The sequence below is a fragment of the Oncorhynchus nerka genome, linkage group LG4, assembly GCF_034236695.1.
Source record: "Oncorhynchus nerka isolate Pitt River linkage group LG4, Oner_Uvic_2.0, whole genome shotgun sequence".
Taxonomy (NCBI): Eukaryota; Metazoa; Chordata; class Actinopteri; order Salmoniformes; family Salmonidae; genus Oncorhynchus; species Oncorhynchus nerka.
The window spans coordinates 43,331,608-43,354,963 of record NC_088399.1 but is presented as its reverse complement, the minus strand read 5'-3'; the positions used below and the strand labels follow the sequence as shown (position 1 = coordinate 43,354,963).

The window sequence follows — 23,356 nt, the reverse complement described above, 5'->3', positions numbered from 1 at the left end:
TGTCATACACACCCCTGCTCTGTCCTCTTTCTCACAGATAGGGTTGCAGGCTGTTTGAAATTGTACAGCCGTGGCCAAAAGTTTTGAGAAGGACACAAATATTAATTTCCACAAAGTTTGCTGCTTCAGTGTATTTAGAATTTTTTGTCGGATGTTACTATGGGAAACAGAAGTATAATTACAAGCATTTCATAAGTGTCAAATACTTTTATTGACAATTACATGAAGTTGATGCAAAGAGTTCATATTTGCAGTGTTGACCCTTCTTTTTCAAGACCTCTGCAATCCGCCCTGGCATGCTGTCAATTAACTTCTGGGCCACATCCTGACTGATGGCAGCCCATTCTTGCATAATCAATGCTTGAAGTTTGTCAGAATTTGTGGGGTTTTGTTTGTCCACCCGCCTCTTGAGGATTGACCACAAATTCTCAATGGGATTAAGATCTGGGGAGTTTCCTGGCCATGGACCCAAAATATTGATGTTTTGTTCCCAGAGCCACTTAGTTATCACTTTCGCCTTATGGCACGGTGCTCCATCATGCTGGAAAAGGCATTGTTCGTCACCAAACTGTTCCTGGATGGTTGGGAGAAGTTGCTCTCGAAGAATGTGTTGGTACCATTCTTTATTCATGGCTGTGTTCTTGGGCAGAATTGTGAGTGAGCCACTCCCTTGGCTAAGAAGCAACCCCTCACATTAATGGTCTCAGGATGCTTTACTGTTGGCATGACACAGGACTGATGGTAGCGCTCACCTTGTCTTCTCCGGACAAGCTTTTTTCCGCATGCCCCAAACAATCGGAAAGGGGATTTATCAGAGAAAATTACTTTATCCCAGTCCTCAGCAGTTCAATCCCTGTACCCTTTGCAGAATATCAGTCTGTCCCTGATGTTTTCCTGGAGAGAAGTGGCTTCTTTGCTACCCTTCTTGACACCAGGCTATCCTCCAAAAGTCTTCGCCTCACAGTGCATGCAGATGCACTCACACCTGCCTGCTGCCATTCCTGAGCAAGCTCTGTACTGGTAGTTCCCCGATCCCGCAGCTGAATCAACTTTAGGAGACAGTCCTGGTGCTTGCTGGACTTTCTTGTGCGCCCTGAAGCCTTCTTCACAACAATTGAACCGCTCTCCTTGAAGTTCTTGATGATCCGATAAATGGTTGATTTAGGTGCAATCTTACTGGCAGCAATATCCTTGCCTGTGAAGCCCTTTTTGTGCAAAGTAAGATGACGGCACGTGTTTCCTTGCAGGTAACATGGTTGACAGAGGAAGAACAATGATTCCAAGCACCACCCTCTTTTGAGCTTGAATAACAGACTGGAAGCTTCAAATCAGCATGACAGAGTGATCTCCAGCCTTGTCCTCGTCAACACTCACACCTGTGTTAACGAGAGAATCACTGACATGATGTCAGCTGGTCCTATTGTGGCAGGGCTGAAATGCAGTGGAAATGTTTTTGGGGGATTCAGTTCATTTGCATGGCAAAGAGGGACTTTGCAATTAATTGCAATTCATCTGATCACTCTTCATAACATTCTGGAGTATATGCCATCATACAAACTGAGGCAGCAGACTTTGTGAAAATGAATATTTGTGTCATTCTCAAAACTTCCAGCCACGACTGTACAACTAGCGAGAGAGAGGAAGAACAGTAATTGAATGCAGATCCTACTCCTTTTCACTTGAAGAGTTAGACGAAGAGAAACATCCCAAGGGAATCGGTTTAATACCATCTTAACAGAGGAGAGCTGGGGAAATCCTATCTACATTAACAGGACTCTCTCGTCCCACTCTAGCCACTCACATCCCTAGCTTTTCACGGAAATTACCATGGTAAATAAAAGGACATTGCTACAGCTGCCTGCCTTTCATCTGTTTACATGACCCACTTTAGGCAGACACACAGGCCGTCCTTTCTACGTAGTGCCAGCTCCTCTGCGTAGGAGCGCTGCTCTTTGAGTTAATTAGAGCTTGTGTATGTGTCATAAGGAGGAGGGGTGACATTGCAGGGCCAATGAGATCACTCACAATAATACTAACACACAAAGCCTCTCTGATGAGTCATCATGGGATAATCATATTAGCTCTTTTCAGGCAAAGCCCCTGCAATGATGGTGATTCATGTCAGGTCCTTTGAATAGCACAATTTGTAGATGTTCCCAATTATTCAGCCAGGTATACTGAAGCAGTTTGGTTTAAACACACAACCTTTGCTTAAGGACAGAAACAATAGGATTTCCCGGCCAAAATTACATTTGAACCAACAGCCTAGCATCAGGTCAATTTTCACCTAACTGAAGAGCCATACGTACAGGTGCTTTTCATGTGAAACATGTCTCTAGGCTGGGTCTACCCACCTTATCAGCAAAGTGAATGATAATGAAAGATATGTTGGACATCCGTGGTTTCTGGAAATGGACACTGCTTGAAAGGCGATCGTACAGCTTCTGGCACCAGTTCTGATCTGTCCCTTTGGGCACCTGTAGCAGCAGCAGGTGAGGGGGAAATAAAGGAGAAATATTATATAAAACCAAAACTTTCTATCCGGGGTTGCTGTGCTCAGAATAACAATTATTTTGAGGTTGTTCCAAATTATCGTCAATAACTTCAAAGGGCTGTGGGATGAGGATGAGTGAAATAAATAAGTCATCAGTTTTGTTGCAAAGTCCTTAACTCCGATAACAATCTGGATGCAGGCAGGGGAAAACAGACGCAGGCCACGCTGTGCACCTATGAATGCAGGATGAATCCCATTAACTGAGACCAGAGGTTTAAAACGCAGGGATCAGCAGTGTGTTCCGCTCTGCTCCCTCCAGACCAAAACACAGGAGATTGTTCAACACCTGTGACTGCTCAAGTGCATTCAGCGTTAAAACTCCTCCAGTAGCCAATTGTTCATATACACTTCCCCGCTAATGCATCCCAAAAAGAGAAGTTAAGAACTACTGGAGCAAGGACAGAATTCCGGACTAAAGACGAATACATTATGTATGTAAGACCGGGTACTCCACCTTGCACTCCTCATCCAGCAGGTCCAGAATGCCCAGCTTGGCCTCGATGAGGTCGATACACGGCTGATTGTCATAGAAGTCGATGAGCGTCCAGGGGATCTGCTCCTTCATGTACTCCTCCTGCTCCAGCTTGAACACATGCTGAGGACACAGAGAGACAGTCCCACAGTGAGCTACAGCACAGTAGGTCATCAGTTAGACTAAGTCCTGAATTATTTCACTTGAAAACATTCATGTCGAGTCATGAGGTTAACCGCTAGAAGTTCTCAGGTCTCCTCTACTGAACATTGGAATATAAGGTAGAAAGCTACACTGAGTGTACAAAACATTAGGAACACCATCCTAATATTGAGTTGCAACCCCTTTCGCCCTAAGAGCTACCTCAATTCGTCAGGGGCATGTATACTCCAGTTGTGTGAAGTCGGCTGGATGTCCTTTGGGTGGTGGACCATTTTTGATACATACTGGAAGCTGTTGAGCGTGAAAAGAATTGCAACACTGTTGAGTTTAACACACTCTAACCGGTGCGCCTGGCACCTACTACCATACCCCATTCAAAAGGCACTTAACTATTTTGTCTTGCCCATTCACCCTCTGAATGGCACACATACACAATCCATGTCTCAAGGCTTAAAAATCCTTCTTTAACCGGTCTCCTCCCTTTCATCGACACAGATTGAAGTGGATTTAACAGGTAAAATCAATAAGGGATCATATCTTTCACCTGGTCAATCTATGTCATGGAAAGAGCAGGTGTTCTGATTGTTTTGTACCCTCAGTGTATATTATAAATATAAGACTTAAACTCACTTGGTTGAACTGCTGCTGCAGTTTCTCATTGGCGTAGTTGATGCAGAACTGCTCGAAGCTGTTTATCTCAAAGGTCTCAAATCTGTTCAGATGAAGAGAAAACAGTCACATATTTGGTGAGTCGGAAGTCTCCGGTCTATTTTCATCCTCTGTTTGAGACAGTGATTTTAGGCCTAGAGGAAAACTAAATAGTAAATAATGTAGTGTGTAATTTTGGAGTCACTTTTATTCTAAATGAGAAGATAATGTTTCTAAACACGTCTACAGTCATGTGGATGCTACCATGAATACTGATAATCTGGAATGAATTGTGAATAATGATGAGTGAGAAAGTTACAGATGCACAAATATAACCCCCCAAAAATGTTAACCTCCCCTGTTATTGTAATAATCTGAAACGCAACCAACTCAAAACAGAAAATGCATCCAGCAAATTTGTAGAGTCACAAGCTTGATGTAGTCATAGTGTGCTATGAATATGGGACCAAATACTTCACTTTTTACTACTTTAATACACATAAGTGAATTTGTCCCAATAGATTTGGTCCCCTAAAATTGGGGGACTATGTACAAAAAGTGCTGTAATTTCTAAACGGTTCACCCGATTTGGATGAAAATACCCTCAAATTAAAGTGGACAGTCTGAACTTTAACCTCATAGTCATTGTACAATTTCAAATCCAAAGTGCTGGAGTCCAGAGACAAACAACGACAAAAATGTCCCTTATATTTTGAGCTCTCTGTTGATCACGTGTCAAACTCATTCCACAGAGGGCCGAGTGTCTGCGTGGTTTCACTCTTCCCTTACACTCGATTAATAAATTAATGTCACTAATTAGTAAAGCACTCCCCTCACCTGGTTGTCTAGGTCTATAAAAGAAACTGCAGAAACTAGGCCATCTATGGAATGATTTTGACACCCCTGCTGCATAGCCACGGGAAGTAGGGGTGCTGCAGCACCCCCTGAAAAATCTGAATTAAAAATATAGTTATACTAACATTTTTTTGAAGTACTGCAGTATGCCTTTACCAGTATTGGCGGACAGATAGCATGGGCAAAACTGTTTTTGGCCAGCATCTCTGCTTTGGCAAATAAGGTAGTTGTATAATTAAGAACTGCATCTAGCAGGATTCAATAGTAAGAGTTGTTGCCTTGTCCCTTTCTTTGCGATTGTCATTCTAATGGAATCCAGAAAGAACAAAACCATGTTCTCAAACACTTACATCAAAAGGTGCAAAGATATGGGCAAAGACACAAAACATCCACATCAAATTAAATATTTTTCTTAATCAAATAACATGGAAAACAACCACTTTTTGTGAGGTATTAATGTACCATCCTTACAAACCACTTAAATGTAAATTACCGTATTGTACATAGGCTGGTCATCAAGGTTTGTACCTGTACACTTTCCATCACAATACAGTAATTGAGTACATTGATGATGATGTGGCTCAGTTGGTAGAGCATGGCGCTTAAAATGCTACGGTTGTGGGTTCGATTCCCACATGGGACCAGTACGAAAAAGTATGAAAATGTATCCACTCGCTACTTTAAGTTGCTCTGGATAAGACTGTCTACTAAAATGGAAAAGGAATGAATAGACCATTTCACTTTTCACATAGAAATCAGTTGCATTTGCAAAGTATTTCAAAAAACTGGGAAACATGACAGTGAATCAAGCAAGTATTTTATATTCCACAAGTACTTTCAGATTAACTGTTTTGTACAGATAATTAAATACCCCACCGCTGTATGTCTTATTATTTGGGCTTTCTACTGTAGCTCAGCATCTTTCCCCTCCCAGCGCCAGGCCAGGCTGCCAGTTTTTATCAATAATCTAACCCACAGCAGAGAACCAATTAAGCCCTCAGTCAAACAGGGTCATGAATAAGAAAAGCACAGCTACCCCAATTCAATATGGTTCCATCCTCTATCTACTGTAATGAAAAGAGGCACTTCAACACAGGGGATGGAGGTATTTGAGTGCTCACACACACAGATGCGTATGTGGCAGTGTCTACAGACAATCACGGATTACCATGGGAAAACCAGGCACGTCGCGGGACACCGACGTCTTTCTCCCAGTCAAGCTAAACACCTTTCGTCACCCGCTTTGACACAGTGCTGTCGACGTGGCCCGCTCCCAAGGACTGTGGGTCTGCCCAACCCATCACCGGGTGGTGCGGTCTGCCCAACCCATCACCAGGTCACACTGCCTGCCCTTCAAGACACCTACAGGACCTGATGTCACAGGAAGGCCAAAAAGATCATCAAGGACAAAAACCACCCGAGCCACGGCCTGTTCACCCTGCATCAAAGCTGTGATAGAAGCTGTTTTTCAGTCTCTCGATCTCAAGGTAGACTGTTAAATAACCATCACTCGCCGGCTACCACCTAGTTACTCAACCCTGCACCGTCGAGGCTGCTGCCCTATACAGTGGGGCAAAAAAGTATTTATTTAGTCAGCCACCAATTGTGCAAGTTCTCCCACTTAAAAAGATGAGGCCTGTAATTTATCATAGGTACACTTCAACTATGACAGACAAAATGAGAAAAAAAATCCAGAAAATCACATTGTAGGATTTTTAATGAATTTATTTGCAAATTATGGTGGAAAATAAGTATTTGGTCACCTACAAACAAGCAAGATTTCTGGCTCTCACAGACCTGTAACTTCTTCTTTAAGATGCTCCTCTGTCCTCCACTCGTTACCTGTATTAATGGCACCTGTTTGAACTTGTTATCAGTATAAAAGACACCTGTCCACAACCTCAAACAGTCACACTCCAAACTCCACTATGGCCAAGACCAAAGAGCTGTCAAAGGACACCAGAAACAAAATTGTAGACCTGCACCAGGCTGGGAAGACTGAATCTGCAATAGGTAAGCAGCTTGGGTTGAAGAAATCAACTGTGGGAGCAATTATTAGGAAATGGAAGACATACAAGACCACTGATAATCTCCCTCGATCTGGGGCTCCACACAAGATCTCACCCCGTGGGGTCAAAATGATTACAAGAACGGTGAGCAAAAATCCCAGAACCACACGGGAGGACCTAGTGAATGACCTGCAGAGAGCTGGGACCAAAGTAACAAAGCCTACCATCAGTAACACACTACGCCGCCAGGGACTCAAATCCTGCAGTGCCAGACGTGTCCCCCTGCTTAAGCCAGTACATGTCCAGGCCCGTCTGAAGTTTGCTAGAGAGCATTTGGATGACCCAGAAGAAGATTGGGAAAATGTCATATGGTCAGATGAAACCAAAATATAACTTTTTGGTCAAAACTCAACTCGTCGTGTTTGGAGGACAAAGAATGCTAAGTTGCATCCAAAGAACACCATACCTACTGTGAAGCATGGGGGTGGAAACATCATGCTTTGGGGCTGTTTTTCTGCAAAGGGACCAGGACGACTGATCCGTGTAAAGGAAAGAATGAATGGGGCCATGTATCGTGAGATTTTGAGTGAAAACCTCCTTCCATCAGCAAGGGCATTGAAGATGAAACGTGGCTGGGTCTTTCAGCATCACAAAGATCCCAAACACACCGCCCGGGCAACGGAGGAGTGGCTTCGTAAGAAGCATTTCAAGGTCCTGGAGTGGCCTAGCCAGTCTCCAGATCTCAACCCCATAGAAATGTTTGGAGGGAGTTGAAAGTCTGTGTTACCCAGCAACAGCCCCAAAACATCACTGCTCTAGAGGAGATCTGCATGGAGGAATGGGCCAAAATACCAGCAACAGTGTGTGAAAACCTTGTGAAGACTTACAGAAAACGTTTGACCTCTGTTGGCAATGACAAAGGGTATAAAACAAAGTATTGAGATAAAATTCTGTTATTGACCAAATACTTATTTTCCACCATAATTTGCAAATAAATTCATTAAAAATCCTACAATGTGATTTTCTGGATTTTTTCTCTCTCATTTTGTTTGTCATAGTTGAAGTGTACCTATGATGAAAATTACAGGCCTCACTCATATTTTTAAGTGGGAGAACTTACACAATTGGTGGCTGACTAAATACTTTTTTGCCCCACTGTATACAGACATAGAATCACTGGTCATTTTAATAATGTTTTCAAACTGCTTTACTCATCTCTTATGTATATACTGTATTCTATGCAATGCCACTCCGACATTGCTCGTCCTAATATTTATATATTTCTTAATTCCATTATTTAACTTTTAGATGTGTGTATTGTTAGATGTTACTACACTGTTGGAGCTAGGAACACACGCATTTTGCTACAGCAGCAATAGCATCTGCTAAATATGTGTATGTGACTGATAACATTTGATTTGCACAGATAAAGAGTAGTTTTGAAATCTACTCATCAAATATCATGCTTCTCCGTGCCTTTAGTACAGAAAACATTGTGTGACAGAACTGCGAGGGAAAATGATGTTCTTCTGTTTGTCTGCTGTCACAGTGTGTTAACTTACTGCCCGCCTGGGATGATTTTCCCATTCACCATGGCTGAGATTACACTCCTGAAATAAGACTTCTATTGCTGGCATGAAAATCGGGTCTCACCACACAGTCCAATTTCTCTCACAATCCCAAACCAACCCACTGTTGAGGTTTGGTTTCAGAGGTTCTGGGGAGCACAGGTGGGCAGTCTTACCCGTAGATGTCCAGAACACCGATGAAGGAGTGTTGTTTGGAGGAGGTGTGCAGGGACTTGTTGACGTGCTCCACGATCCAGTCAAACATGTGGGCGTAGATGTGTTTGGCGAGCGCGTCGCGGGCATTAGCCGCCTGTTTGCGGGACATGTTCTTGACGTAGGTCTCTGACGTGGTGACCAGCTTCCTGTGACATAGCCAGTGTTCCATCTGCTCCAGCTCCACCCCCAGCAACCGGCAAAAGTGCGTCAAGTGAGGGTCGTTCCTCTACAAACACACACAGATTTAATCAATACATTATGTATAGAGAAGATATACGGTTTGAGGCTGTGATGTGGAACTATAAACTCAAACAGAATTAAGCTGGATAAGGCTGTATAGTGACATACTGATATGTGGCAGGAGTCTCCGTCTCTCTCCGAGCAGATCTCCACGTTCCCCAGATGCAGAATGGAAGCTATGATTCTGAAGATGCTGCTTTGATTGCTCTCCTTAACACCTGCAAAAACAAACCACAGTAAGGTAAATATTGTTCCACAGGGAGATTGAAAAAAAGAACAAAAACCCAGTCAGTATTTAAGTCCAAGATACATAAACCCCTTTGTTCTGAGCCTGCTCTAATGTAGCGGTGTTACCATCTTAGAATGTACCCATGCAGTCAGACCGTTACCCAGTAGATACATAAACCCCTTTGTTCTGAGCCTGCTCTAATGTAGCGGTGTTACCATCTTAGAATGTACCCATGCAGTCAGACCGTTACCCAGTAGATACATAAACCCCTTTGTTCTGAGCCTGCTCTAATGTAGCGGTGTTACCATCTTAGAATGTACCCATGCAGTCAGCCGTTACCCAGTAGATACATAAACCCCCTTTGTTCTGAGCCTGCTCTAATGTAGCGGTGTTACCATCTTAGAATGTACCCATGCAGTCAGACCGTTACCCAGTAGATACATAAACCCCTTTGTTCTGAGCCTGCTCTAATGTAGCGGTGTTACCATCTTAGAATGTACCCATGCAGTCAGACCGTTACCCAGTAGTGTAAAGGCTTCCTTCGTCTTCTTGAAGTCCTCGGCATCATTCACCCCCTCAATGAAGATGTTCTCTCCTTGCGATGTGAAGATGAAGTCTTCCGCACTGGCTTTAAGATGAAAGCAGAGATCGGAATAAACGTATTAGAAAAGTGATCCTATTTGAACGTCCTCACAGACGACACGTACTATTCTCTGAATGTAGTTCGAAGGACTCTGCTCCAGTAAACTTGACATAAAAAAATAACGATTGCAGTTATTATGCAGTTGCTTCCTTAACAGAAACGTAGTTGAATATTGGCTCGGTCTGTGACACTTACTCAAGGCTAGGTCTTTGAACTCCGGGAAGCTAGCAGAGGCACACAACTGGTAGAAGATGTGGTAATTCCTCTCATCCTCAGCCTAAAAAGCAGAAATATACTTACACTTAACTCTTAATCAATAATATATTCTGATGAATGAAAGACTTTTGTTCGATCATGAGTTCCCACAGGCTGCAATTTAATATTGTATTCATTTCTGTAAAGTACTTAGATACGTTTATTTTGATATTTGATTGGCTGGGGGAAAAAACACATCAAGCTAGGACCTAATCAAATGTTTAAATGAAGGAGAGTAAATGTGAAGGGAAGCACGGACTTAGTAAGCAGTAAGACAGAGTTTCATCCCAGACTGCGCAGCGTGGAGTTACACGTACCTGGAACACCACCCTCGACTTCTCCAGCAGATACGTGCGCATGTTGGCACCTATTATGTGATAACGCCTGTCAAAACCAATCTGGATGTACTTCCCAAAACGACTGCTGTTGTCATTGCGCGTGGTTTTCGCATTTCCAATAGCCTGAAAAGAGAAGCAGAGGGGTGGAGAAAAAAAAAAAGTGGGAGAGTTTCAGAGATCAAAAGAAAATCATAACCACTGTAAAAATAGATTTAAACTCGGCAAAAAAAGAAAGGTCCTCTCACCGTCAACTGCGTTTACTTTCAGCAAACTTAACGTGTAAATATTTGTTTGAACATAACAAGATTCAACAACTGAGACAAACTGAACAAGTTCCATAGACATGTGACTAACATAAATAGAATAATGTGTCCCTGAACAAAGGGGGGGACAAAATCAAAAAGTAACAGTCAGTATCTGGTGTGGCCACCAGCTGCATTAAGTACTGCAGTGCATCTCCTCCTCATGGACTGCACCAGATTTGCCAGGTCTTGTTGTGAGATGTTACCCCACTCTTCCACCAAGGCACCCTCATCCTCCGATCCATCAAGTCCCAAACGTGCTCAATGGGATTGAGATCCGTGCTCTTCGCTGGCCATGGCAGAACACTGACAATCCTCTCTTGCAGAACGAGCAGTATGGCTGGTGGCATGTCTGGAGTATGTCTGCAGTATGGCTGGAGGCTCATGTCAGGATGAGCCTGCAGGAAGGGTACCACATGAGGGAGGAGGATGTCTTCCCTGTAACACACAGCGTTGAGATTGCCTGCAATGACAACAAGCTCAGTCCCGTCGATGCTGTGACACACCGCCCCAGACCATGACGGATTCTCCACCTCCAAATCAATCCCGCTCCAGAGTACAGTCCTCGGTGTAACGCTCATTCCTTTGACGATAAACGTGAATCTGACCATCACCCCTGGTGAGACAAAACCCTGACTCAGTGAAGAGCACTTTTTGCCAGTCCTGTCTGGTCCAGCAACAGTGGGTTTGTGCCCATAGGCAATGTTGTTGCCAGTGATGTCTGGTGAGAACAGGCCTACAAGCGCTCAGACCAGCCTCTCTCAGCCTATTGCGGACAGTCTGAGCTCTAATGGAGGGATTGTGCATTCCTGGTGTAACTCAGGCAGTTGTTGCCATCCTGTACCTGTCCTGCAGGTGTGATGTTTGGATGTTCCGATCCTGTTGTTTCATGTCCTCGCAGTGGCAGATCATGATCAGCTGTCCGCCGTGTCTCCCTGTAGCGTTGTCTTAGGCATCTCACAGTACAGACATTGCAATGTATTGCCCTGGACACATCTGTAGTCCTCATGCCTCCTTGCAGCATGCCGAAGGCACAATCACGCAGATGAGCAGGGACCCTGGGGATCTATCTTTTGGTGTATTTCAGAGTCAGTAGAAAGGCCTCTTTAGTGTCCTAAGTTTTCATAACTGTGACAATTGCCCACCATCTGTAAGCGGTTAGTGTCTTAACGACCGTTCCACTGGCGCATGTTCATGAATTGTTTATGGTTCATTGAACAAGCATGGGAAACAGTGTTCAAACCCTTTACAATAAAGATCTGTGAAGTTATTTGGATTTTTACTAATTATCTTTGAAAGACAGGGTCCTGAAAAAAGAAAGATTATGTTTTTGCTGAGTTTATATCTTCTGAAATTGTGATTCATGCCACACAAAAACCTTTAGCTTCTCCTTGCTGCTCGTAATGTGCCTTGACAGTTGTAAAGCTCCTAATTTTGAGTTGTGTCATCTGCCAAGATGGAGACTGTGCCCAACTGGCCTTGCATACAGATCTGTCCTGTCTCTTCACTCTGACTGATCTAGCTGAGGTGAGGCTGGTAATGGACTCAGAGATGTCGGACTCTCCTCAGCTATAACTTCCTGAAGGACAGAGAGTCATGAGAACTTTCTAGCTAGCAGCTTCTCCTAGCCGTATCTTCCCAGGCAGGCTGTGGGACTTTGCTGTTAATGGACTCCTGGTGTGTTTAGCTTCTCCACCTACAAAATGATTCCCCATAAGAATACTGTGCTGTAATCTCTACAAAGTTACAGCTGAGTTCATAAAACTTTCAGGGCATAGAAAAAGTATAACACGATGACGTTTTCACGAGAACCCATCGAAGCAGGTAAATAAAATATTACCTGGTTGTCCAGAAGATACATGTGTCATCTCCAAAAAGACACAAATCATATTATGTAACCCATATATTCCCGGATCGACCTCTTTTACTAGGATGCCATTCTGCTGGGCTGGCCTACAGTATGGAACCAGCAGCCCATCCCCAGTTCCCCTCCTCACCTCCATGATGGGGCTGGAGGCCAGCACCTTCTCCTCAACGTTGGTGTCGTTGGCCGACCCTCCCACAGTGGCGAAGAACCGCATGGCGTACTTAGCAGAGACGGTCTTCCCTGCCCCAGACTCCCCACTTACTATGATGGATTGGTTCCTCTCATCTCTACGGGAAAAGAAAACGAGAGAGAAAGACATTTGGAACAGTTAATAAAAAGAGGTAACTGACCAGAGCTGCATTAAAATGGGCCACGTCTAGAGTAACACAACGCTCATTTTCTCTACCCAGCAGTGGGCATGCACAGTACGTAGGCAGTGGCCATGGTATTTATTGTCTTTTGCTCTACAGAGAAGAGCAGCATTGATGAGGTTGACAGTTCATGTGGACGGGAGCACTGTTATTATCCACCCACATCTTCCATTGAAGACACAGTTTATCTCTGTGGCGACTCATTATTCAGTCCCACACCAACACTATTTACATTTTAGCAGATGCTCTTATCGAGAGTGCATACATTTACATTTCACACTTTTTTCCCCCTCATACTGGTCCCCCATGGGAATTGAACCCAAAACCCTGGCGTTGCAAGCGCCACGCTCTACCAACTAAGCCACACACTACCAACATGACATATCAAACCGAATGAGGAGTCAAGTGCTTGCTACGCAGCTCCACGTGCCACACAGTAACAACTCAATTGCTTCCCAAAACAGACTAATATATAGAATGTGGTTATTAATTGGCAACTCTTCCAGGTCTAACACATTAACAGTATCCTGATCCTGTGTTACACCCGTTTAGCTGTACCCTGAGGCTCATCCAGTACCTGGCCATCTGCTTGTATGCCTCCTCAGCAACAGCAAAGATGTGTGGGTCCATGTCTCCCATGTTCTGCCCACTGTAGGCATTGATGACCTCCTCTCCATAGATCTGAAGCTGGTCGTAGGGGTTGATGGCCACCAGTACGATACCTATAGAGGAAGGAGAGAAGGGAGGACAGAGAAAATAGTATGGCCAGTCAGTGAGACTGTAACTTCTAGTTACTTAATGCTATATTTAGTAATACATCCCATATATTCTTGTGGGTGTGTATTTGTGTGTCTCTGGGGTTTGCAACCCAGCTGAGGATCTCAGCCATCTATTTCCTGTGTTTGAGGAGTGCAAAATCCACTTGGTCACTGAAATGTTGCTGGATTGATTGCTTTCATTTCACTGGTGACTCTTTCCCACTATTGCTTGTGCCATTCGTTTTACCCCCCCGTTAATGTAATGACCGCGGAAACGTTTGTATATATACAGTATGCTGGATGTATTGGTAATGGCTGAAATGGGCTCAATAAAATACATTGGCTTTCCGTTGCATCTATAAGAACGCTAACGCTTCGTACGGGATTTAACGTAACTGTCGAAGACGTGCCATCACAAGAGAGAGAACAAAGATTAAAAAAAAAGGTATTTTGATGGGTGTTAGTTTTTTAAAATCCAATTTGAAAAAAAAGTAATGATTTAATACAGTTGAAATATTTACAAAATTAAATGCGCTGAAATGAAAGCAACTTCTGATGAAAACTTGGATTAGTGACATTATGTCTGATCTCACAAACATTGTCAAATATGTTTGGATGGGTGTAATCTAGAGCCAAGCGTGTAGAGTTCTATTAGCATTGGTTATCCTTCTCTTGACACACTTGTCAAATTATGCACGAGAAGGTGACAACAGGAAGGAGTAACCTAGAGAGAGCAAGTTTTGGGTGGCTCCACCCCTGTATATGCATTTATTCATGAATGCAAATACACCCAGCATACTGTATATATGCAAATGAGGCAACATACTTTCACAAAGTATTTAAGAAATACCTGATATACTAAGAAAATATATGAGAAAGTAAAAACCTGAATTCCCACCAGAATACCTTAAGTCCATTAATTGTATGTGCATCTACATTTTAGTAATTTAGCAGACGCTCTTATCCAGAGTGACTTACAGTTAGTGTGTTCACATTAAGATAGCTAGGTGGGACAACAACATATCACAGATAATAATAATTAGATAATCCTATCATACAGTACAATATGCTACTGTGGGTAAAAACACATTGTTAACAGCCCTTTGTATTTTTCCTGCTACCTTTGATAGGCAAATACTATCAAAACATATGACAACATCCATATTACCAGAGAAATGTAGTAGGCTCACCCAAGTTTGCAATGGCAGGGTTACTATGGGGACAGATTTCCCTAATTAAAACATGATGGTGATATCTATGACCAGTGTAGGATCAACAGACAAATATTGTCTTTGCTCATTCCCCTTTGTCTGCTTTGTTAAGGGCGCATACCACACATGGCAACAGCTCACTCATTGGCTGTTTACGTCAATGGAACCCTAGTTGATTGGGGAATTGGGAGGACAGGTTTGTAAAAGTTGGGACAAGACAACCATTAAAAAGGTAAATGAAAGCCTCGACCCTACACATGGTGTAAAATAAGCCAGCTACCATAATAAACGTAGGAGGAATTTGCAGCACAAGGTCAGACCAGACATACAGACCAGACATTCTGGTTACTATAAGTAGCGCTGTCAGAGCAGGTGGTGGTACAGTATAGAGACTTACCACAGTATGTGTAGATGTGGTTGGGCTCGAGGAAGCGCACTTTGAGGTTGTGCAGGACAGCAGGCTCGTGAAGGTAGCTGAGCGCTGTGAGGTCATTCTCCCCCACCAGGATATCAGGGTTCCGGAGGAAGGGAAGAGGGTTGTCTTTGGGTCCGATGCGGTATTCCAACGGCTGGGACAGGAGGGGTTCAAGCCAAAAATGTCAATACTAAAAAAAGCATTAAAAGCAAAGTATGTGCACCTAGTTTGAGGGTATGATGACTCCCTTTATCAGTTGAAATCACATTGCAGCACTGTCCATAACTACACATGTTAAAGGATATGGATTTGGTGGCTTCTAGGTGTTTATGAATCATACCTGTATCAACTAGAGATTGTGATCGTGAGTAGGGAAACATACCGCTGCTGCACACAGCGATAATATCATCATCTGCTGATTCATTCAAACTACTCTTGGCACAGTGCATTCTTATTTAATAACTGTATCTTGTACTCTCAGGGCTTGCATCTCTCACTTCAAAAAATATGATGAATGATTCATGGCACCAAAGTTTCTGAATGTGCGTGGGCACGCACACACATTAACTGCTTTAATGAGGACATGTACAAATGTACATGAGCACGACAAAATAGACCAAAGCATATTGAGTCCTTAGGCAAGGGCTAGATCATTTAAAAAAAAATTATAACGATATTTATCTTATAATTGTGGCCTGATCCCGGGGGGGGATTACCGATTCATCTTCAAGTTTGAGGTGCAGGATTGGCTCTCCCTCCTTGTAGTCCTTGATGATCTCTGCAGCTCTCCATACATCCTCTGGGTCTGGGATCCACACCCGAGTGTACTGCAACACAAAAACACACACAAATAGATTTAATTCAACTCATCAATTACTTTGGATATTGTTTGCACATTTAGAGAGCATTCCTCCCACACTTGCCTATGTTCATTGACCGTGTGTCATTTAGTCAATGCAAACATACTGTCAAGCCATAAAAAGCGACAGAACTGCTGAATGCTCTAGAGATGTCCAATTGATATGACAGCTCAAAGATGTTGCAATGCGTTATTGTTTCAAACTAAAGCTGAAAATAAGTGTCAACAGGTTGACGATGTGGCAGTGTTGAGGCCATTTTGTTTATGACACATCCCACCTTGAGATACCCTCGATAGGCCCATAGTGAGGTGAAAACGCTGACTGATAATCTCCCAAGGGCACACTTCTTTGCTTATCTTACTTCTTATATAAACCTGGGCCCTACCTTTTTGATCGACTCACTTAGAATCACATGAAAATGTACACATGAAAATGCCATTAACAGCAAAACTAAGTCGTGTCCTAAAGAGACCGTCAACAACTTATTCCATCTTCCAAAAATGATTAATTGCACCTTTCTAACAGTTCCTTTGACGGTAAATTAGTAACTTTACGGGATGAATAGAACAAATTATTATGGGAGAAGTTTGGCCTGATGTTGAAGAGAAAGGTTTTTATTTTGATCCTACTAGTGCTGCTGAGGCATCACCCACACATTGTGAAGGAAAAGGGCTTGACCCTCGACAAAATCACCATCAGATTCCATCAACCAACTCCCTCTACCATCATCTGATCAAGCCATAAACTGACCATCTCCATCTTTGGAGGAAACCTTCACTCAAAGACTTGGCCTCTATTGGTTGACCTAGCTAACTATAGCTAGGCTACTCAGGACATGGCCTATTGCTTGATCGTTTTTGGTTTGTTTGTTGTTGTTGCTTTTGAAGCGCTTTGAGGTTTCTTTCTGTTATGAAAAGTGCTATAAAAAAAGTTTAATAAATTATTATTATTTTTGTCAGGAGAGTGATAACTCACTGATTAATCATACAAACCATTAGCTGGTCCTCCGCTGCTAATTGCATTTTGAAATTAGAACTATTAGAAAAAAAGAAAAAAAAAATAGTGGGGGAATAAATCAAAATAAAAAAAACACATGAAATGAGGTATTGTCAAATTCATTCAGGATCAGAACAATCATTTTTGTTTACAAAAAAATCCCTGCTGAACAAACATTGAGCATATCATTTTATGGAGTTAATTAATCATTAATTGACTAGTCCATTTCTCAGCACATCGGCCTAGGTTTCACTTCACTGACAGTTAGGCCTTTAACGACCGTACCAGATGCAAACTACGGCCCCACAGAACAAAAGAACAAGCAGTTTATTTTTTGTGTTCTTGAGGGCAAAAAGAAAAGCCAGACAAATGATCCTAAACACGGTCCTCCTGACCTCCCATTCCTTCACAGGCACAAGACAGCCTAACAATGCACTGCTACGAGGTAATAGGGAGTAAGTGGGGGAAACAGCAGACAAAGGAGAAGGCGAAACAAAACTACTGTACGCAGTACAATCACTGTTGAGATGTTTCAGCTCTTTAAAAACCACAACCATATTTTATCTGACAGAGATAAGCCGGCCTAAGCTGCAGACCTTAGAAACACAGTACAGTAGAGTAGCAGCCTAACCTCAGACAGCTAAACTACATAGGGTTCACTGTGGGTGATCAAGCACAAGTCATTTTCTATTAAAAAAGGTATCTTTACCTTGACTCAAGTATGACAATTGGGTACCTTTTCCACCATTGCACAGGGATGAAAGTAAGGCGGACCTGTACGGCATCCCGGGAAAAATAAATAGGGGGTGGTACGCCGTACCGGTAAAACCTGGGCCGATCACAATAACTAAAACATCAAGAAAACTGTAGGCTGTACCACCATTATTTATCATTACCATACGTCAGAGGCATGAAAAAGCGAATGGACTTGAAAGTGGGTGAAACCACATTGCATTTCGGCTTCGACAAGAACACAGAAATGTGCCAAGGCAGAGATGGGTGGCCAGACCAAGAAGCACGCGGACAGCAGTGGAGGCATTAATTCTGGCCTAATGACAATCACCAAATGTCATGACACTTTTTGGTGTTTTGTGTAAAAGAAGTCTCTTTCCATTCACAACTGTTTGGAGGATGGAAATATGGTTGTGAGTGGATGAACGTGCGTGGGTAGCCTAGTGAAGGAGCCCTTTGAAGTGATTGTTTGACAAGCAGAGGAAAAACATCATGACTGGTTGTGTTTATGCCACTATAAAGCTCAATGACACATCTTTATGACTAGGCCCACACTCTGGTTTGACATTGGAGAAATATGCCTATTCCTCTGTCCATTCTTCCCGGAAAGCTCTATTTTTCATTATCCATCTTTCTTTTCAGACTTTTTCAGAGCGACATTCTCTTGATTGCAAGCAGTTTTTCCCCAATCAACACACAAAGAAATATAAAAAACTAATTTAATAGAGACGTTGGTGATTTTATCAGTGTAATCACATTGAAAATATGGGGATATGTTATTGACCTGATTATATAGCCAACTAACCAGATGTGTTAAACATTGTGTTTAATGTGTAACATAGGCCTATGAATTGGGCTGCTATTATGTTCTGTTCTGCTGACTATTAGCTGAGAAAATTTGCCCTAGGCCAAACCTATTGCCAACCCCTGCTGTACACTATTCTAGTTTAGCGAGGATGGGGGGGGGAGAGTTTTTTTGTCTCGCCTAGGGCGGCAGAACGTCCAGGGCCAGGCCTGTTACGCTCACACATTTTCTGGGTGCAACAGGCATGCACACATAGGGATTTCCCATACCAGGAAGAAATTAATTCTACTTTCACCCCAATATATACACAGTTTATGTACATAAAACCAGCAGATAGCAGATAGCAGCTAGATGCATGTCAATTTGAGCCAGCAGAGGAAGAAAGCCCAAACAAAAAGGGGTGCTGAAAGAAGGGGGGGGGGGTCATAAAGTAGCAACATCCCTCCAGTGCAGAACTGTTTCTCCTTTCTAAAAGGAAACTTTTAGAAAAATAACTACATCTGCAAAGGTTAATGAATGTTCCAACTCATTTCCTCCATACGGCCACATTGGCATTATATTCATTAGAAAAGGTAAGTGGACGGAATCATTTGTAGACTATGGTTCCCATTTCAGCAGCAGACTGAATTAACGCAGTTTGTCAGGGGTAATAGAGTTTATGCAGTGCTCAGCCCTATGGAGCGGTGTACTCCGTGTGTAAGTCAAGTGGATTTTCCACAGCTGAGCTCTGCGTGTCTCAAATGGAGAACAAACTCTCTGTACGACCTTCTCAACTTCATCGGAAACTTACTTCTCAACACGTTGTCAGTGTTTACGGTTACCAGAGTGCCCAACTATCTCAGATCAATACATCATGATATCTCTCAGCCTGATATCAGAACAGTGAGAGGAGTCAGATGACACTCTACCCCATGAGGTTTAACCTAACATTTACCTCGGTCACAGAGGGCCCATTCATATTTCACCTCCCAACCAAGTCGCAGGCCACTCCCCTGTAGAAATACATTATAGAGAAGACACCTACGGACGCCAAGTCCTCGTTACTCATGTTCTGACTGAGAGGCTAAAAGACTGAACTTTGAGCGCCGTCTTCCCCCCCCCCGGGCAACTGAGAGGCACAGCGTATTACGACAGGCGAGATGACAGCAGCGCTTTTTAATCCGCTTTAATAAGGAGGCAGCGGGCGGGCTGGCAGATAACTGGGGGGGGGGGGATGTAGCGATACATAATAACCTTGCGTAGCGTTGCAACCGACCGTGCTATCACTAATATTACCCACGTGTCAGCCAGGGTCACATGGGCTTTGACTCTGGGAACACTTGAAGACCGTTTGTCTCCTAGTCTGAAACTTTCTCACACAACCAGAGGGAAAATCTTATTGTACTGTGAGTGACTTTCATTCTGTTTTGCAGCTTACAGTTGTAGGAAATAGTATGGCTTATTTGACCTGATCAGTACCTTATTTATGACTAACCTATTAGGTTACATAGGGCCTTGTTCAAAATAATTGCACAACAGAGCCAGCAACTCACTCACCACCAGTCCATTTAGACGTGGGACATAAAAACCGATTCACGCGCTGAGTTTTAAGGAGATCGACGACGGGTCACAAAGGTGCTTTCACTTCGCTCCCGATTGCAAGCTTACGCTCATGGGTTACAATGCTTCTCCTTTGCTCAGAGTTCTTCTTCACAAGGACAGAGACTTCTGTGCACTTGTCAAGTATCCAGCAGAGCTATGACAATTTGTGACCATTCTTTTAGCACGGAAATAAAAGAACAATGAGTGAGTCCCCCCCCTCCCTCAAATTCACAGACTATCACAGCAGCCAGGTCAGGTGTGACTCTACATTACTGTAGATCATCATCATCATCATCATCCCAGGGTGACACATCAGAGAAGGAAATAAACAAAGCCCTTTCTCTGGATCCCACTGAGCAACTACAGTAACTCCCCATGCCGCTGATACCACATGCTCGGACACATTTTCATTTGTTAGCTACATGTAAATCAGTTACTTAACATCACCAGGGAAGAAATCAATAGGGGAAACATGAGAGAGAATGAGAGGGAGCGAGGGATGGATCTAAGGAAGGAGAGAGAAATGTTTAAATCAATACAAGATGTTTGTAAGCATGGCTGACATCCTGACACTTCTCCAATGAATCCTTATTGACAAAACGATTGAGGACATTTTTGGCACAACCGTTGGCATATAATGCAAGAGGAATCCTCACTACTCTTTTCACAGACTGTTGTTTCTTCATATTTGAGAGGCTGATTGAATGTCAAGATCAAGAAAAGATCAAGGATTTGGAACGGAAATGGCAACTGTGCTGTGCCATTTCCAAAGGTTGCGTTTGAAATGGCAGCATTCATTATTAGCCTAATTGAATTACTATGCATGTCCTGGGGTAGTAGCCACAAAGCGTCTCAGAAAAGGTCCAAGGAATCTTGTTAAAACCGGTTAAGACTAAAAAGAACTCCCAGCTCAGAGTGAGTTTTAGGATGATGTTCAACTCAACCTCAGCCGGTAATCGCGACAGTTTGAGGTACCCCAAAGGAAAGATGGCGATGACGCTTATTGATATTGTTGCAAATTATGGGGAATAACCAATGGCGACGAGGCTCGCCAACTGTGAACTCTATAGCCTCAGACAATCACAGTGAATGTGACTACATCAAATGTTGCAAAGATTTTAAAAAGCTTGATATTTTTGCCTGATACGATCACTTTGTCTACTCTTAAATCTTTTTAACAATTCTGATATGTTGAATAATGTGATAGGCATATTGCACTGAATCATACAGTATGATGGTTGTTAAAAGCCAACTTTTTATAATATTAGGCTACTGTTATGTCAACACACTCGTCACTCCCGTTCCAACAACTCTAAATCGCTTTGGCACAGTAGGCATCAAGTCCGTTGCTGATAATGTTGCATAAAATGTTTGGAAGGTCTATCATTTTCACCAAACACAATCAAAGTTCACATAGGCCTTGGATGCATTCAATAGCCCAACTTGAAATAACATGTAGGTTAATGGAATAATCAAAAGGAAAAAATGTGATTATTTATTAGCCTAGAGGTTATTTAGGTATTTAGGCATATCATGTGAAATAGGCATCATGGTGAAATCATTGTCAAAAGCGCAGGAGAAACTGCTGCATGAAGGCCTAGGTTATTTATAGATTGATCATACAGGAATATATACACTGAACAAAAATATGAATACAACATGTAAAGTGTTGGTCCCATGTTTCATGAGCTGAAATAAAAAAAGATCCCAGAAATGATATATACGCACAAAAAGCTTATTTCTCTCAAATGTTGTGCCCAAATTTGTTTACATCCCTGTTAGTGAGCATTTCTCCTTTGTCAAGATAATCCGTCAACCTGATTACACAGCATGATCATTACACAGGTGCACCTTGTGCTGTGGGCAATAAAAAGCCACTCCAAAATGTGCAGTTGTGTCACACAACATAATGCCACAGATGTCTCAAGTTGAGGGAGCGTGCAATTGGCATGCTGACTGCAGGAATGTCCACCAGAGCCATTGCCAGAGAATTGAATGTTAATTGGTGTACCATAAACCACATTAAACGTTGTTTTTTAATTTGGCAGTACCTCCAACCGGCCTCACAAACAGAAGACCATGTGTAACCACGCCAGCCCAGGACCTCCACATCCAGCTTCTTCAGCTGCGGGATCGTCTGAGACCAGCCACCCGGATAGCTAATGAAACTGTGGATTTGCACAACCGAAGTCTTTCTGCATAAACTGTCAGATACTGTCTCAGCGAAGCTCATCTGTGTGCTCATCGTCCTCACCAGGGTCTTGACCTGACTGCAGTTTGGCATCGCAACCGACATATGTGGAAAATGCTCACCGGCACGGCGGAGAAGTGTGCTCTTCACGGATTAATCCCGGTCTCCCCAACTCCGTGGGATCCAATTGTTAGTAGTTACTATCTTGTTTCATCAATACAACTCCCGTACGGGCTCGGGAGAGACTAAGGTCGAAAGACATGGGTCCTCCGAAACACAGCCCAACCAAGCCGCACTGCTTCTTAACACAGTGTGCAGGAAACACTGTGCACCTGGCAACCGTGGTTAGCGTGCACTGCGCCCGGCCCGCCACAGGAGTCGCTAGTGCGTGATGAGACAAGAATATCCCTACCGGCCAAACTCTCCCGAACGACGCTAGGCCAATTGTGCGTCGCCCCACGGACCTCCCGGTCGCGGCCGGCTGTGACAGAGCCTGGGGGCAAACCCAGAGTCTCTGGTGGCACAGCTAGCACTGCGATGCAGCCACCCGGGAGGCCCTGGGCGAGCGATTTTCTGATGTCAACGTTGAGAACAGAGTGCCCCATGGTGGCGGTGGGGTTACGGTATGTGCAGTCATAAGCTACGGACAATGAACACAACTGCATTTTATCAATGGCAATTTGAATGCAGAGAAACCGTGACGAGATCCTGAGGTTCATTGTCGTGCCATTCGTCCGCCACCATCACCTCATGTTTCAGCATGATAATGCAGAGTCCCATGTTGGATCTGTACACAATTCCTGGAAGCTGAAAACATACGTTCTAGTTCTTCCACGGCCTGCATACTCACCAGACAAATCACCCATTGAGCTCTCGGTTGACATGTACGACAGCATGTTGTGTACAGATCCTTACCACCAATATCCAGCTACTTCGTACAGCCATTGAAGAGCGGGACAACATTCCACAGGCCACAATCAACAGCCTGATCAACTTTATGTGAAGGAGATGTGTCGCGCTGCATGAGGCAAATGGTGGTCACACCAGATACTGACTGGTTTTCTGATCCATACCCCTA

General features: G+C 43.3%; 1 protein-coding gene across 1 annotated transcript in view; it reads right to left on the bottom strand.

Moving 5' to 3' along the window:
* myo5b (myosin VB) overlaps positions 1 to 23,356 on the bottom strand; it is an 85,825-nt gene that overhangs the window by 33,606 nt on the left and 28,863 nt on the right. Inside the window, exons 2-13 of the mRNA XM_029655243.2 lie at positions 15,830 to 15,940; positions 15,096 to 15,267; positions 13,307 to 13,451; positions 12,489 to 12,645; positions 10,169 to 10,312; positions 9,792 to 9,873; positions 9,474 to 9,581; positions 8,833 to 8,942; positions 8,445 to 8,710; positions 3,819 to 3,900; positions 3,009 to 3,149; positions 2,355 to 2,477 (exon numbers count right to left, since the gene is read on the bottom strand). Of these exons, the coding sequence (XP_029511103.1) occupies positions 2,355 to 2,477; positions 3,009 to 3,149; positions 3,819 to 3,900; positions 8,445 to 8,710; positions 8,833 to 8,942; positions 9,474 to 9,581; positions 9,792 to 9,873; positions 10,169 to 10,312; positions 12,489 to 12,645; positions 13,307 to 13,451; positions 15,096 to 15,267; positions 15,830 to 15,940 (1,641 nt within the window). The remainder of the gene's footprint in view (positions 1 to 2,354; positions 2,478 to 3,008; positions 3,150 to 3,818; positions 3,901 to 8,444; positions 8,711 to 8,832; positions 8,943 to 9,473; positions 9,582 to 9,791; positions 9,874 to 10,168; positions 10,313 to 12,488; positions 12,646 to 13,306; positions 13,452 to 15,095; positions 15,268 to 15,829; positions 15,941 to 23,356) is intronic.